At 48.1% G+C, this 13,049-nt stretch overlaps 1 protein-coding gene across 1 annotated transcript in view; it reads left to right on the top strand.

The window, feature by feature from the left end:
* LOC132580446 (G protein-coupled receptor kinase 5-like) overlaps positions 1–8,284 on the top strand; it is a 100,380-nt gene extending 92,096 nt beyond the window's left edge. The window contains exons 11-16 of the mRNA XM_060251254.1: positions 1,054–1,143; positions 1,739–1,947; positions 5,211–5,348; positions 6,162–6,299; positions 6,723–6,854; positions 7,719–8,284. Coding sequence (XP_060107237.1) covers positions 1,054–1,143; positions 1,739–1,947; positions 5,211–5,348; positions 6,162–6,299; positions 6,723–6,854; positions 7,719–7,808 — 797 coding nt within the window. The 3' untranslated portion in view covers positions 7,809–8,284. The remainder of the gene's footprint in view (positions 1–1,053; positions 1,144–1,738; positions 1,948–5,210; positions 5,349–6,161; positions 6,300–6,722; positions 6,855–7,718) is intronic.
* Positions 8,285–13,049: the final 4,765 nt, after the last annotated feature.

The raw sequence follows: 13,049 nt of genomic DNA, 5'->3' as shown, positions 1-13,049 counted from the left end.
CTGGATTAGGATTTGAGAGACTCATCTTCAAATTTCCCATTGTGCCCATGCAAGTTCACTGGGTGACTTGGGACAGTTGTGGTTTTTTTCCCTAGTCCACTGGGCTGTTGTGGGTGTAAAATAGAAGGGAGATTGTTGTACACGGACACCCAAGCTCCTTGGAGGAACAGTGGAATGAAATGTACTAAAAAATAAAATGCTTCGGAGATCTGCAAATGGCTCAGAGATCCCCAGCATCTTTAATTGATTAATAGCAGGCACAGGGTGTGTGTGTTGATTTGTATTAGAGTTGTCACACAAGGAGAAAGCATTTTCACCTGTTCCTTTAGTACCATTTTTGGGTGGTGGCCAATGTTCCCTCTAAGCTGCAGAGTCTTGTTAGCAAAAAAATCTACTTTGTGAGCTATTGGCATTAAAGTTGTGAGCTACTGGCATTAAAGTTGTGAGCCACTGCATAAAGTAGGGTGCTCTGGGGTTATCCTTCCTGAGCTAAGACAAAAATGTGTGAGTTGGAGGCTAAAATCTGTGAGCTAGCTGATGCTAACTCAGCTTTGAGGGAACACTGGTGGTAGTGGTGCTTGCACTTTTGGGGGAGACATACAGGCTATGAAATAAGACAGCCTCCCATGTTTACCCTAACGACACAAATTGCACTTCTGAGGGAGAGGGGGAGACTGAGGTAAAGAAATCCAGTTTGTATAAGAATGGGTTAAACCTTCTCTTCCACTGCACTGTGGCCGCAGTCTGAACTGCTCTCCCACTCATATCCTTGACAGACCTGCTATTTACCAAAGAAAACCACTCAGGAGTTTCATTCACTGATCTCTCAATATATCATCTAATTTGGCCCTGTGTCAGATTGCCCCACCCAGTATTGTCTTCTCTGACTGAATGCAGCTCTCCAGGGTCTCTTGCAGAGAACAGTCTTACTGGAGGTTCCAGGGACTGATAACCTTCTGCATACATACATACTTCACCACCAAATCATTGGTTCTCCTCCATCCACCGGGCCAGAGAACACATTACACCCTCTCTCTTCCTTTTTCCCTGAAGGTCATATCCGGATCTCAGACCTGGGGCTGGCCATCAAGATCCCGGAGGGTGAGACCATCCGTGGCCGCGTAGGAACTGTTGGCTACATGGGTGCGTATTGATGGGAAATCCACCTGGGGTAGCCTGGCACAACCCCTTCTGGTTGCCAGCTGAAGACAATCTTGACCACTCATGGTTGGAGGACACTTGTGTTTGAAGCCATGATACTCAAGAGGCCTGAGTTGAAGGCCTACTTGGCCATGAGCTGTGGAATCCATCTCTGGAAGTCTTTGCAAATATAATCTAATCCAAACATTTTGGGCCTAATATGCAGAGGTTGATTACCATAACTGAGGAAAGATGGAAATGTGCAATCCCATTATCTGCTTTATTATCTCTTTATATGTCCTAGGGCTGAGAGCTGACTGAACTATAAGGAAATAAATTTTGTTCCTAAATTTTTAAAAAACAGAAATTGTGTTGGTTTATTTGGGGATCCATGCAGACAGCCCAGCTGAAGTGTGGATTGAGGGACAGGAAAAGGGAATCAGGATTTAATCTGTCAGCAGCGTGCATTGTGGGAACAGCAAATGTTGAAGGAAGGAGGATTCATCATCTCGTACCACCCTCCATACTTTTCCTGTGCTGTGGCAAACTTGTAGTTTGTTGGCAGCTCTGACAGAGCTCTCGTCTGTTCTCCCCTCAGCTCCTGAGGTGATTAACAATGAGCGCTACTCCTTCAGTCCTGATTGGTGGGGACTGGGCTGCCTTATCTACGAGATGATTGAAGGCCAGTCACCCTTCCGGGCCCGCAAGGAGCGGGTGAAGCGGGAGGAAGTGGAGAAGCGGGTACAGGAGGAACAGGAGCAGTACTCGGAGAAGTTCTCAGAAGACGCCAAGGCCATCTGCAAGGCGGTGAGGACCGGAAAGGGTGTCTCCCTGTCAGATATGTTTTTAACTTTCCTGTTCTCCATGGAGCTCAGGATGACCTATCTTCTTCTCTCTCCCCAACTTTGGGCCTCACAACAACCTTGTGAGGTAGGCTGGGCTAAAGGAGAGTGAATGGCCCAAGGTCACCCAGTGAGCTTCAATGGCAGAACAAGAATTTCAACCTGGGATCTTAGTCCAATACTCTTAACCACTACAGTATGCTGGCTAGAGACTCTATAGATGTTGTTCACCAAGTCAGCATAGGACCAGCTGATGACAACCCACTGCATTGTGTTTGTTTAAATATTTATGCCCCCATCATCAGCAGTGCTTTTGAGATACCTTCTATACAAGATGAAAAAACACCCAGAGCAACAAAAGACATTTGAACAAACAGACCCAGGTAAATAGTGTCGCTTCACCAACCAAGAGTAATCCCTAACTCAGAGATCAGTCAAACAAAAATTAACAATAATCGGGGGGGGGGGGGAGGTATTTTTGTGAGCATTTAGCACTCAAATATGGGACATGGAATGGTATGGTATAGTCCGATCTTATCAGACCTCGGAAGCTAAATAGGGTCTGTACCTATCTGAGAGGCCACCAAGGAAGACTCTGCAGAGGAAGGAAAGGGCAAACCACCTCTCCTACTCATGTGCCTTGAAAGTGTTTTAAAGCTGGTTAGGACCTGACAGCACATGCATGCATACGTAATGCAGAAACTTGTCCACAGGTGAATGATCAAGATGAGAGATTTCCTGATGTTCTCACAATTTTAAAATCACTGATCATCGTTTTGACATTTTTATATGGCGTAGAATTTGTTGTAAACTGACTCAAGCAAGGTTTTATTTTCTGGAGACACAGCAAAGAAGTCATAAATAAATTGTTGAAATGGCGCAGCAGAAAAGTTCCTGTCCTCCATGGGGCGGGACTGTGGCTCAGTGGCAGAACATCTGCTTTACCATCAAAAGGTCCTCAGTTCAGCATCTCCAGTTAAAAGGATCAGATAGGGGGCGATAATGAAAGACCATTCTCTACCTGGAGAGCCACTGCCAGTCATAGTTACACGTGCGTGTAAAGTGCTGTCAAGTGGCAGCTGACTTATAGCAACCCCAGAAGGGGCTTTCAGGGCAAGTGAGAAGCTGAGGTGGCTGGCCATTGTCTTCCGAAGCCAGTTTGGTGTAGTGGTTAAGAGTGGCAAACTCTAATCTGAAGAATCGGGTTTGATTTGTCACTCCTCCACATGCAGCCAGCTGGGTGACTTTGGGTCAGTCACAATTCTCTCAAAGCTGTTCTCTCCAGAGCAGTTCTCTCAGAGCTCTCTCAGCCCCTCCTACCTCACAGGGTGTCTATTGTGGGGAGAGGAAGGGAAGGATATTGTAAGCTGCTCTGAGATGCTAAGTGAAGGGTAGGGTATAAATCCAGCTATTTTTCTTCTTTGTAGTCTTAAGTTTGGGCAATGCCATGCTGCCTTCCCTCTGTCTGTTAGATCAGTGGCCCCTAACCTTTTTGGCACCAGGGACCAGTTTTGTGGAAGAGAATTTTTCCACAGGCCAGTGGTTTTGCACCCCAGGCTGCCCCTTACCCATGCCCCATCCCTGCCCCCCATGGAGGTCTTTAAATGGAGGGGGGGGGAGACTGGGGCTGTTTCTTCTGCCTCCTCACTAGGTGGCCAGGTGACAGAAGTGGACAATCTGCCTCCCCCTCCTTTTTAAAGACCCTGCCAATCAGCTGATCAGAGGGGGCCTATAATGAGGGGTAGTCTAAGGTCACAGTAGCGCTGCCCCTTCAGCCAGCTCAGGATCCAGGTGGACAAAAGAGGTGGTGTGGCCTTGCTCCGCGACCCAGTTGCTAGCAGGCCATGGACCTGTACTGGTCCACGGACCAGTGGTTGGGGACCCCTGCGTTAGGTAAACCTTGGTAAACCAATGGTCTGGTTCAGTACAAAATAACTGCACATGCTCCCATCTTGTTTCAGCAGTTGAAGGAATATACTTTGTTTACAGATCATAGCCAGTGAGCAGGTTTATACAGACAGTCCTTTAAATATTTTGATTCTTGATAGATTAGGTGCCAGCACTGGGAATGACAAGAAGTGAAACTGGATGGGGAATCCAGCACGGCTTTTTCAGTGGTGAACACGAGTGATTTCAAAATTAATGTTTCACCCTTGCAGAAGCACAGAAAGGCACCGTGAGATCCAAGGCCTAATGTGTGCAAGTGGGGTCTGGTGATGCAGTCTTAACCAGGGCTTTTTTTGTAGCAGGAACTCCTTTACATATTTGACCATACACCCTTCTAATGTAGCCTATCCTCCAAGAGCTTACAATAGGCCCTGTAAGCTCCAGGAGGATTGGCTGCATCCGGGGTCTGTGGCCTAATATGCAAAGGAGTTCCTACTACAAAAAAAGCCCCACTTAACCCAAATTATGCTGTAAACAGCACCCTCTCTCAGCCAATGCTGTTCCAATCCCACCAACAGAATGGCGGCTTCCACAGGCTTAGAAGGGTCCACGTGCGCCCACACATTAGAGCAGGGCTTTTTTTGTAGCAGGAACTCATGTATGCCCAGCCCTGTATTTCCAACAGTGACATGAAGCTGCTTATCTCCTCCTTTCCTCTAGTTTATCCTTACCACAGCCCTGTGAGGTAGGTTCGACTGAGAAGGCGTGATTGGCCCAAGCTTCCCTGGCTGAGTGGGGATTCAGAACTGGGTCTCCCTGGTCCTAATCTATGAAGATCGTTTCCAACGGTAGCCCCATTGGTCTGCAGTGGAACAGCTAGGATCAAGTTCAGTTGCATCTTAGAGATCAACCAGATTTGCAGGGTGGAAGCTTTTGGGAGTCAAAGCTGCCTTCAGATACAAGCAGGAATGGACTCAGGGATCTCCACTCAAATCTGACCAAGGGAGGTCTGACTCTCAGAAGCTCTGAAAAATTATGTTGGTCTCTAAGTGCTACTGGACTTGAATCCTAATCCAGCACTCCAACCATGATCCCACGCTGGCTCTCAAGTACCAGCGAATCATGTTTCCACCCACTATAAAATATGCACAGCCAGGGGCAGCCAAAAGAGCAAGATGTGGTCCGATGAAGGAATAAAGTTAGGATGAATGGCTCAGGGTCCTTAGTGTTTCATGGGCCAAGCTGAGAGGATCCAGGTGCCTGCGGCTTCTGCCTGAGAGGCTGTTCTTTCGATCTCTTCAGAATCTATCCTGCCCCCCTTTCCCCTCCCTCTCTCTCCAGCTGCTGACCAAAGATCCCAAGCACCGGCTTGGATGCAAGGCCGATGGGGCAGTCCAAGTGAAGCTGCACCCCTTCTTCAAGACCATCAACTTCAAGCGGCTGGAAGCAGGGATCATGAAACCCTCCTTCGTGCCAGATGTAAGTTGAGGCCAAGAGGAGGTGGACGTGGCTGGTGCATGTGGCGAGATGCGGGTGACAGCTGTAGAAGGACTCTGTTTGTGGACATGGTGGAGAGAGCCAGTGCATGGAGAGCTGAGGGCAAGAACATTGACTCTACCCCTCGCACATGACTGTGCACTGCCTCTTCCTTATCTACACATTAGCCACACAGCACATATAGGTTGCCTTCTTCCTCCCCATGATTCGGAATAATTAGGAACCAATGATCCTGATCCTGGGGTGGACTTTGTACACAGATGGGCACTGAGCCTACTGGTGGTGAACATGTGTAGTAGGGGTGGTGGTGGAGGAGGACAAGCGCTCTTCGTTCTCTGCATTCATTGGTTCTATATACAGATATGTTGTGTGTATAGTGCCGGTGCTTTCTCCCCAGTGCATTTATTGAAGCTGGCACTTGGCAAATTTAAGGAAATCTCTGTCTTTCATTAACTCATAGAAGTATCAGCTCACAATCTAAAATAGAGCACAGGGGGAGACAAAAGAGAGAGAGAAGGAAGCTAGAGGCACAAGGGTCAACAAAGCAGGAGTATGCACTCAGGTTGTACCTCCTGAATCCTCATCCCTGAGCAAAACTGAGCCTCAGAATCGTTCAGTGGCTTCTATGAAAGAAGGAAGATAGAGAAGCAATGTTGCATATGCATTCTAGGAGACAGAAGGGGCAGTAAGGGGGAAATACATGGGTCATTGGATGGAGCAGGAAGCTTGCACTCTCAAAGACACAGCTTGATGTGCGAAACTTGCAAAAAACGTATCTGTTGGTCTATCCTACAGCCCCGGGCCGTATACTGCAAAGATGTCTTGGACATTGAACAATTCTCCACAGTGAAGGGAGTCAACTTGGACCAAACTGACAATGACTTCTATGTTAAATTCACCACGGGCAGCGTCCCCATCCCCTGGCAGAATGAGGTGAGGATTTTGGGGCCGCTGGCATGCAGTTCCTTGTATCTGGGTTTATGCTCCAATTGGAACTCTAGTTCCATTTTCTCCTGACAGCCCATTTGCTGACTCCTCTGTCATATCTCTTCTGCTTCAATGCTCATCCTCCTCAGGGCTGGCCTAAAAGGCTGTTGGCTTGGATCCTTTAACTTTGATCTGCTTTCACTTCTCTCTGGTCACTATGGAGCGTACTTCCTCTCATGCTCAGCACTTGTGCAACACCAGCATTTTTCAAAGAGCCCACAAGTGCCTATCACAAGAGGAATGCACTCCACAGCAAAGGACTGCATCTCAGCAGAAACAGAAAAGCTCATGTGGAACTAAGTCATGGGATCCAAGTTCCATGCCATCACCTTCCCACACTGAGAGCATAACCTTTTTACTGTTCTTTAGATGATCGAGACCGAGTGCTTTAAAGATCTGAATGTCTTTGGACCAAACGGCACCCGCTCCCCAGATCTGGACTGGAAGCAGCTCCCTGATCCTCCCAAACGTAGCCTGCTGCAGCGGCTCTTCCGACGAAATGTAAGGCCCAGCATTATGATCTTGCTCAACTCTATGATGTTTTCTCTCCACATTTGGCATGATGAGAGACATTCCTTCTAGCAGCAAGGTTTTCTCCCTCAAGCTGTGGTCTGAGCTCTGCCTCTCACTGCCCTCCCTCTGCTCAAGCTATACCTCAGATTTGTGTCTCTCCTCAATGGGTTTGACTTTTTTACGGTCTCCCCCCGCAATCACATTTATCCTTTTAAATGTTTACTTGTTGCTCCATCACCTGTCCTTGGCCCAGTGTCATAGATTCTTTTCTGATGCCCTGTTCTCTGTGCCCCACACCTGCTGGGGTAAAGCGATTGATGACAAAAGACAGGGCTTTTTCAGTGGTGGCACCACAGCTTTGGAATGGCCTTGAAGCTCACCAGGCTCCCCTTTCAGCATTAGGCCAATACATTTCTTTTTACTCAGGCTATTCCATCCTTTTTCAGCGGTTACTGTGGCCTGTTTCTAGCTTGGGGACTGTTTTATGAATGTCCTTTTAGGCTGCTAAATCTCGTTTTATGCTGTTTATGCCTGTCTTGGTTTTATGGGCTTATAGATCATTTTTATGCTGTTGTATTATTTTTCTGGATTTGACCTGTGAGCTGCCTCAAGCACGTCTCTTGAAGGGGTATCGTAAACATTTTCTAAACAAATGAGCAACTAATACATGAGGCAGACACAGCTCAAGATTTGTGATGAGAACTTCCCCCCTCAGTTCTCAGCCACTGTTGCTAAGCATTCTGAGATACCCCCTCAGCCTGAGTTGTTTGCATGACTGCTTCTGATTGTGATGGCTGCTGGCTGAGCTCCTGTTCTCTGCTCACGCGTCACATCTCTTACATTTTTCCACAGCCCAGTGACTTCACCATCAGCACCAACGCACACTCCAACCTGTCAGCGGCTCCTTCACCAGGACGGCCCATGGCCCAGGCTCCTTCCTGACCATTGGCTTGGAGGCCCCCTGGAGCCACTGCCTTTCCGTTGCCTTCTCAGGGTTGCCTTAGGCACAGAACAGAAATCCGGACATCCCTGTCCTGCTGCTGGCCTCCATTACTCTCTAGGAACCAGGGAACGCAGCCTTCGGAGTGCCAGGATAGCTGAGTGCGCTGGCCAGAAATTCTCACTGCCTCCCAGTGCCAGCATGGATTGTGGCTCAGGACTCTCATATGATTCTGTTTCCAAGAGACTGGGCTGCTCTTGGATGGGATCTTTCTTCCTCTTTCGCACTCTGATCCAGTGGAGACACGCTCGAATCCAGGTCACAGCTGCCCTTCAGTCTCTCTCTGCCAGGGGCCTTCACCAGCCACGTGATACTGTCAGTTGTGGTGTTTTGGGAGGAGGTGTTTGTTTCTTGGTGATGCCTCAAAGGTGACATCCAGAGTACAAAAATGGGCAGAGGGATGACAGCTGAGGGTGAACGTTGTTTGGGAAATGGGATGTCTGCCTCTTGCAGCAACCTGTGGTCATACAGCTTGAGAGAGGGATGTCCAGCTAAAACACATCCTTTGGGTTCCTACGGGGCTTTTTTTCAGAAATAATAACCCACCCACCCACCCCCGCCTTCTTATCCAGAGCCTGGGATATATGCTGAAGAAAAGGAAAGCCCTGGGGCCATTTCAAACACAGGGAGGAGGCAGGGGTGTGAGGTCAAAGGTGGACACTTCTAGCTGCCATGAGGGAGAAATGCCTGGGGGAGTGCTGAGAGGATCGGCAGAGAGTAAAAGGAGCCCTGGAGTGAGGTTGGCTGTGGGCTGCACTTCAGAGCTCATCAAAAGAAAAGGGTTGGATGAGTGAATGGCTTTCAAACTGTCATCCCTCAAAACCTTCCTCCAGCTTGCAACATGGAGCTCATTTGTTATTTTCCCCCCATCTGCTATATTATTTTACATTGACTAGATCTCTCCAGTCCTTTTCTTGTTATCTCCTGTTCTTTCTGTCTCTCTTTTGGTTTCTCCTTTTTCTTTCTCATTGCTCTTTTCAAATGGAGGTTGTGAGCAATACTAGTGCAATTCATCTATGGTCAGAGCACAGCTCACCAGTCTAATGCCAAAGTCTTAGCGGGCTGCTGGTTATCTGTGTTTGTGATTATTGTAAGCCTCACCAATTATGCAGAGTGAAAGGATAAATGAGGGACAGAATTATGGATTCTGCCACTTTAAACTGCAGGCTTGGGAGGCTTGGTGCAAAAAGTTTTGTTTATTGGTAGATCACTTTGACTGAAGAAGGTGTCAGGCTCCAGTCTCTGGCTTTATCAGTGAAAAAGATCTTACGATGTCACCAGTGGAAGCCATTTCATGTGTCCATCTCAGGATAGGGGATGTGGTGTTTCAAGTGTATTTACAGAGCAGGGGATGGGAAAAGAAGACCACAAAGTTCCAAAGCTTGAGTTGCAAAATTACCATTTTCTTTACCCTGAAATGCTCAAAATCTATTTCTATCCTTAAAAAAAGAAACTGGACCACTCCAGTTTGTTTGCAGGGGCAGGGTAGGTCTTGGGCTTGGCCCTCAAGTGATGGCACTGGCAGATGTCAAAGTCTGATCCAAAACTGGATGTGCCGCAGGAATGGGCCAGGCATCAGGTTCCCAGCCTCCAGGCAGGACCTGGCATTCTCCCAGAATTGCAGCTGAGTTCCAAATAGCAGAAAACAGTTCATCTGGGAGAAATGGCAGCTCTGGGCGGCAGACTCTGTGATATCATATGCCCACTGGACTCCTTCCCATCCTAAACTCCATCTTGTCCAGGCAGCACCCCCAGATCTCCAGAAATTTCCCAAACCAGAGCTGGCAGCCCTAGGCACAAGCAGGACTGGTGCCGTCACGTGGACAGTGTCATCTCCAAAGCTGCCTTGGAGGTGTGGTGAAATTCTCAGAGGCATCTGAGGTTAGGCCTGGCCTGCCCCAGGGTCTTTGCTTTCCACAGTAGATGGCAAGGCAGCCAGATCCAGCATGTTGTGCTAAAGGCCATTGCTGGCTGGGGAGGCCAGTGGGAAGATGGGTCTATTTTTACTTGGAGTTTCTCCTTGTGTCTTATCATAAGCGGTTGTGTGACCTACTGCTAGAAGGGGCTGCTCCATGCCCGGGGCTTGGTTTTATCATTTTCCACTTTTCAAATAGCAACAGATCTGGCCTTGGGGGAGGAAGGGTGACCCTGGACCTTGGCAGGGACTCCCCAGACCAGCCTCTCCATGGTTAGCCTTGGGCACGACAATCTCTTTCTGAAGTCATTCAGCTCCCAGCTGCAAAATAGAAACTCCTGGCTCTGTTAGCAGTCCTGAACTGAGTCAGGCTAAAAAAGACAGTGAGCTTTGCCTTTTGAGCATAGTATGGCTCTTCTTTCTCCAACTCCCAAATGGAGACGTTGCCCTCCCGGTGTTTCTGATGCTTTTTGGCAGGGAAAGACTGACGTCTGTTGCTCTCTTGGCTGATAGAAGTATGTGTGTGGGGGGGAGAATGGCTGTGCCATTTACTTACGAGAGAAACCTTCCCCTCTTTGGAAGGGTGGACACTATGTCCTCCTCAGGCTCTGCCTCCAAATCCCCAGGAGTTTTCTAAGGTGGAGCTGGCAACCATATGTGTTCAGCAAGATCTTCTGCAGTTCATCCCAGGAGAAACTGCGATGACCAGAGTGGGCATGCTTTAAAGATATATACACAAGTGACTCTTAGGATCAGACTCCAGGAAGCCTTTCTGTCTGGCTGCTGGCTAGAGGGCTAGGAAACACAGCCAATGCCCCCCTGAGCTGTTTCACTTTGCCCAGACTGAAAGCTACCTTTGCTCCCCTTTTTTGTCCCATGAGCTTGGCAGTAGGCCCATCGCTGACCAAAGCAGTGCCCCCCCCACCCCCGCTCCAGCTAGAAATGGAAGATGCCTTCTGTGAGAAGTACATGGAGGAAACAGTGCATCTGTGCTGCATGGGGCACTTCTAGGCTTTCACCCTCCCGGTGGGGACTAGAGATGTTCCAGAATTAGAATCGAGTGCCATGCAACAGAGATCAGTTCTCCTGAAGAAAAAGGCTGCTTTGGAGGATGGACTCTGGCATTATACCCCATTGAAGACCCTTCTCCACCCCCTCCCCCAAGGCTCCATCCCCCAAATCTCCATCCCAGAATTGGTAACCCTAGACCCTGGTGGGGCCAACTGAGGTTAAAGTCATTTGATAGATCTGAATGGTTCCATTGCACACAATAGGTGGGTGTGCTTATTGGGAGATGCTCGAGGGCATTTCTGCTGAGGGCCGTAGATGGGCCATGTGTGTCACCCGCTGGGCTTAAAATGGCCAGGGAGGCAGCACTGGCAAGGGAGAAGCAAACTCAAGGTCTTCTTTATAAATGCTTGCCTACCCCCTACATGCATTAGTGTCACAAAATAAAGTAGAGAGCCAGTTTGGTGTAGCAGTTAAGAATGGACTTTAATCTGGAGAACTGGATTTGATTCCCCACTCCTCCACATGCAGCTGCTGGGTGAACTCACAGTTATCTCAGACCTGTTATCTCAAGAGCAGTTCTCTCAGCTCCATCTACCTCACAGGGTTTCTGTTGTGGGAGGGGAAGGGAAGAAGATTGTAAGCCACTCTGAGACTTTGGATGAAGGGCAAGTTATAAATCCAATCTCCTCCTCTTCCTCCTCCTCTTCTGATGGGATTGGGATCTCGGTGTTTGTCTTGGGACAAGAACTTCCACCTCTGTTTTGGGAGTTGATCCTGAGGAGGGTGAGTGTTGGGGTGGGAGGAGCGGGATCTCAGTGGAGTATTATGTCATAGAGTCCACCTTCCAGAGCAGCCATTTTCTCCAGGTTAACTGATCTCTGTAATTTGGAGATGTGTTGTAGTCTCAAGAGATCTCCAACCACCACCTGGAGATTGGTAACCCCACATATAAGGGGGAAATGCGTTTGGCATTGCTTCTCTTGTTACTGGAGTGCTTCAAGGATTGAATTCTTGAGCTCAGTTGCTGAAACACTGGAAGATATAGAGGCACTCTGTTGTTCTGTAGTTGGTTACCTGATACTGAGTGTTGTCTCTGGAGATTGTGTTTTTAAGAGCAGTTGATACAAATACAGACTGAAAATATTATTCTCCATCTCAAAGGGTAGAATAAATAGTTTCAGATTCCTTAAGACTGATCTTACCCTAGTGGGGAAGGCTAAGGTATGTCCATAAGTTCCTCAGTGAGGCATCTGGGTGGAACAAAAACTATTTTAAATAGGAAAATATGAAAGACCAGAGTTATATATAGCTCCTTTCATTTTGCCTTCTTAAATTTGGAGGGTTTTTAAAATGCAAAAGCGCAACCCCTCCCCTGCCTCAGTCTGATATGGTGCAGTGTGTTCTGACTCTCCCGCATGTGTGAACCGAGCCTTAGACAAGGCCCAGGTAGCTCCCATTGGACTGAAAGGGAAATCTGTTTTTTACCGTGTTTTCTGTTGCTGTCACAAAATGTGGTGATTGGGCAAAGCCTTGCAGATGTTCACCTTCACAAGACAATCAGAGACCTCAAAATGTGTCAGAGTTTGGACATAAGTTCACACAGCCCCTCTTGACAATGATAATAATAGACAAGCTTCGAGACCAGCGGGGTAATGGCTGAACAGTTTTAGGTTCATAAACCAGAATCCCTCCTAGGCCAGTCATTGCCATTCCCCCGCACCCCATTTTCCTAAGTAAGGGATTTTTTAAAAAGCCATTGGTTGAAATTTTCAGCCAAAGGGAGGGGGAATGTCTCCCTTCAGAGAGCCAGTTAAGTGTAGTGGTTAAGTGCACGGACTCTTATCTGGGAGAACCGGGTTTGATTCCCCACTCCTCCACTTGCACCTGCTGGAATGGCCTTGGGTTCACAGGAGTTGTCCTTGAAAGGGCAGCTGCTGTTAAAGGCTCTCTCAGCCCCACCTACCTCACTGGGTGTCTGTTGGGGGGTGGGGAGGTAGAGGAGATTGTGACTGCTCTGAGACTCTGACTTTCAGAGTATAGGGTGGGATATAAATCCAATTTCTTCTTCTTCTTCATGTTTCTGAAAGGCTAAGCTGGTTATGTGGGCCCCCACAGAGGCGTAGAATCAGGTATGGTGCATCAAAGGGAGCACGTGAGGACGTTTCATCCTATCCTGGCCTTCCCAGTCATATGGGTGGTTCTGTTTTGTAGTGATGGACCATCTTTTCTCTGTGGAGAAAATCTTTTGTCGTATGGG

This window comes from Heteronotia binoei, chromosome 12 (assembly GCF_032191835.1).
Source record: "Heteronotia binoei isolate CCM8104 ecotype False Entrance Well chromosome 12, APGP_CSIRO_Hbin_v1, whole genome shotgun sequence".
NCBI classification, from domain to species: domain Eukaryota; kingdom Metazoa; phylum Chordata; class Lepidosauria; order Squamata; family Gekkonidae; genus Heteronotia; species Heteronotia binoei.
This window is presented reverse-complemented; position numbering and strand designations above follow the sequence as displayed.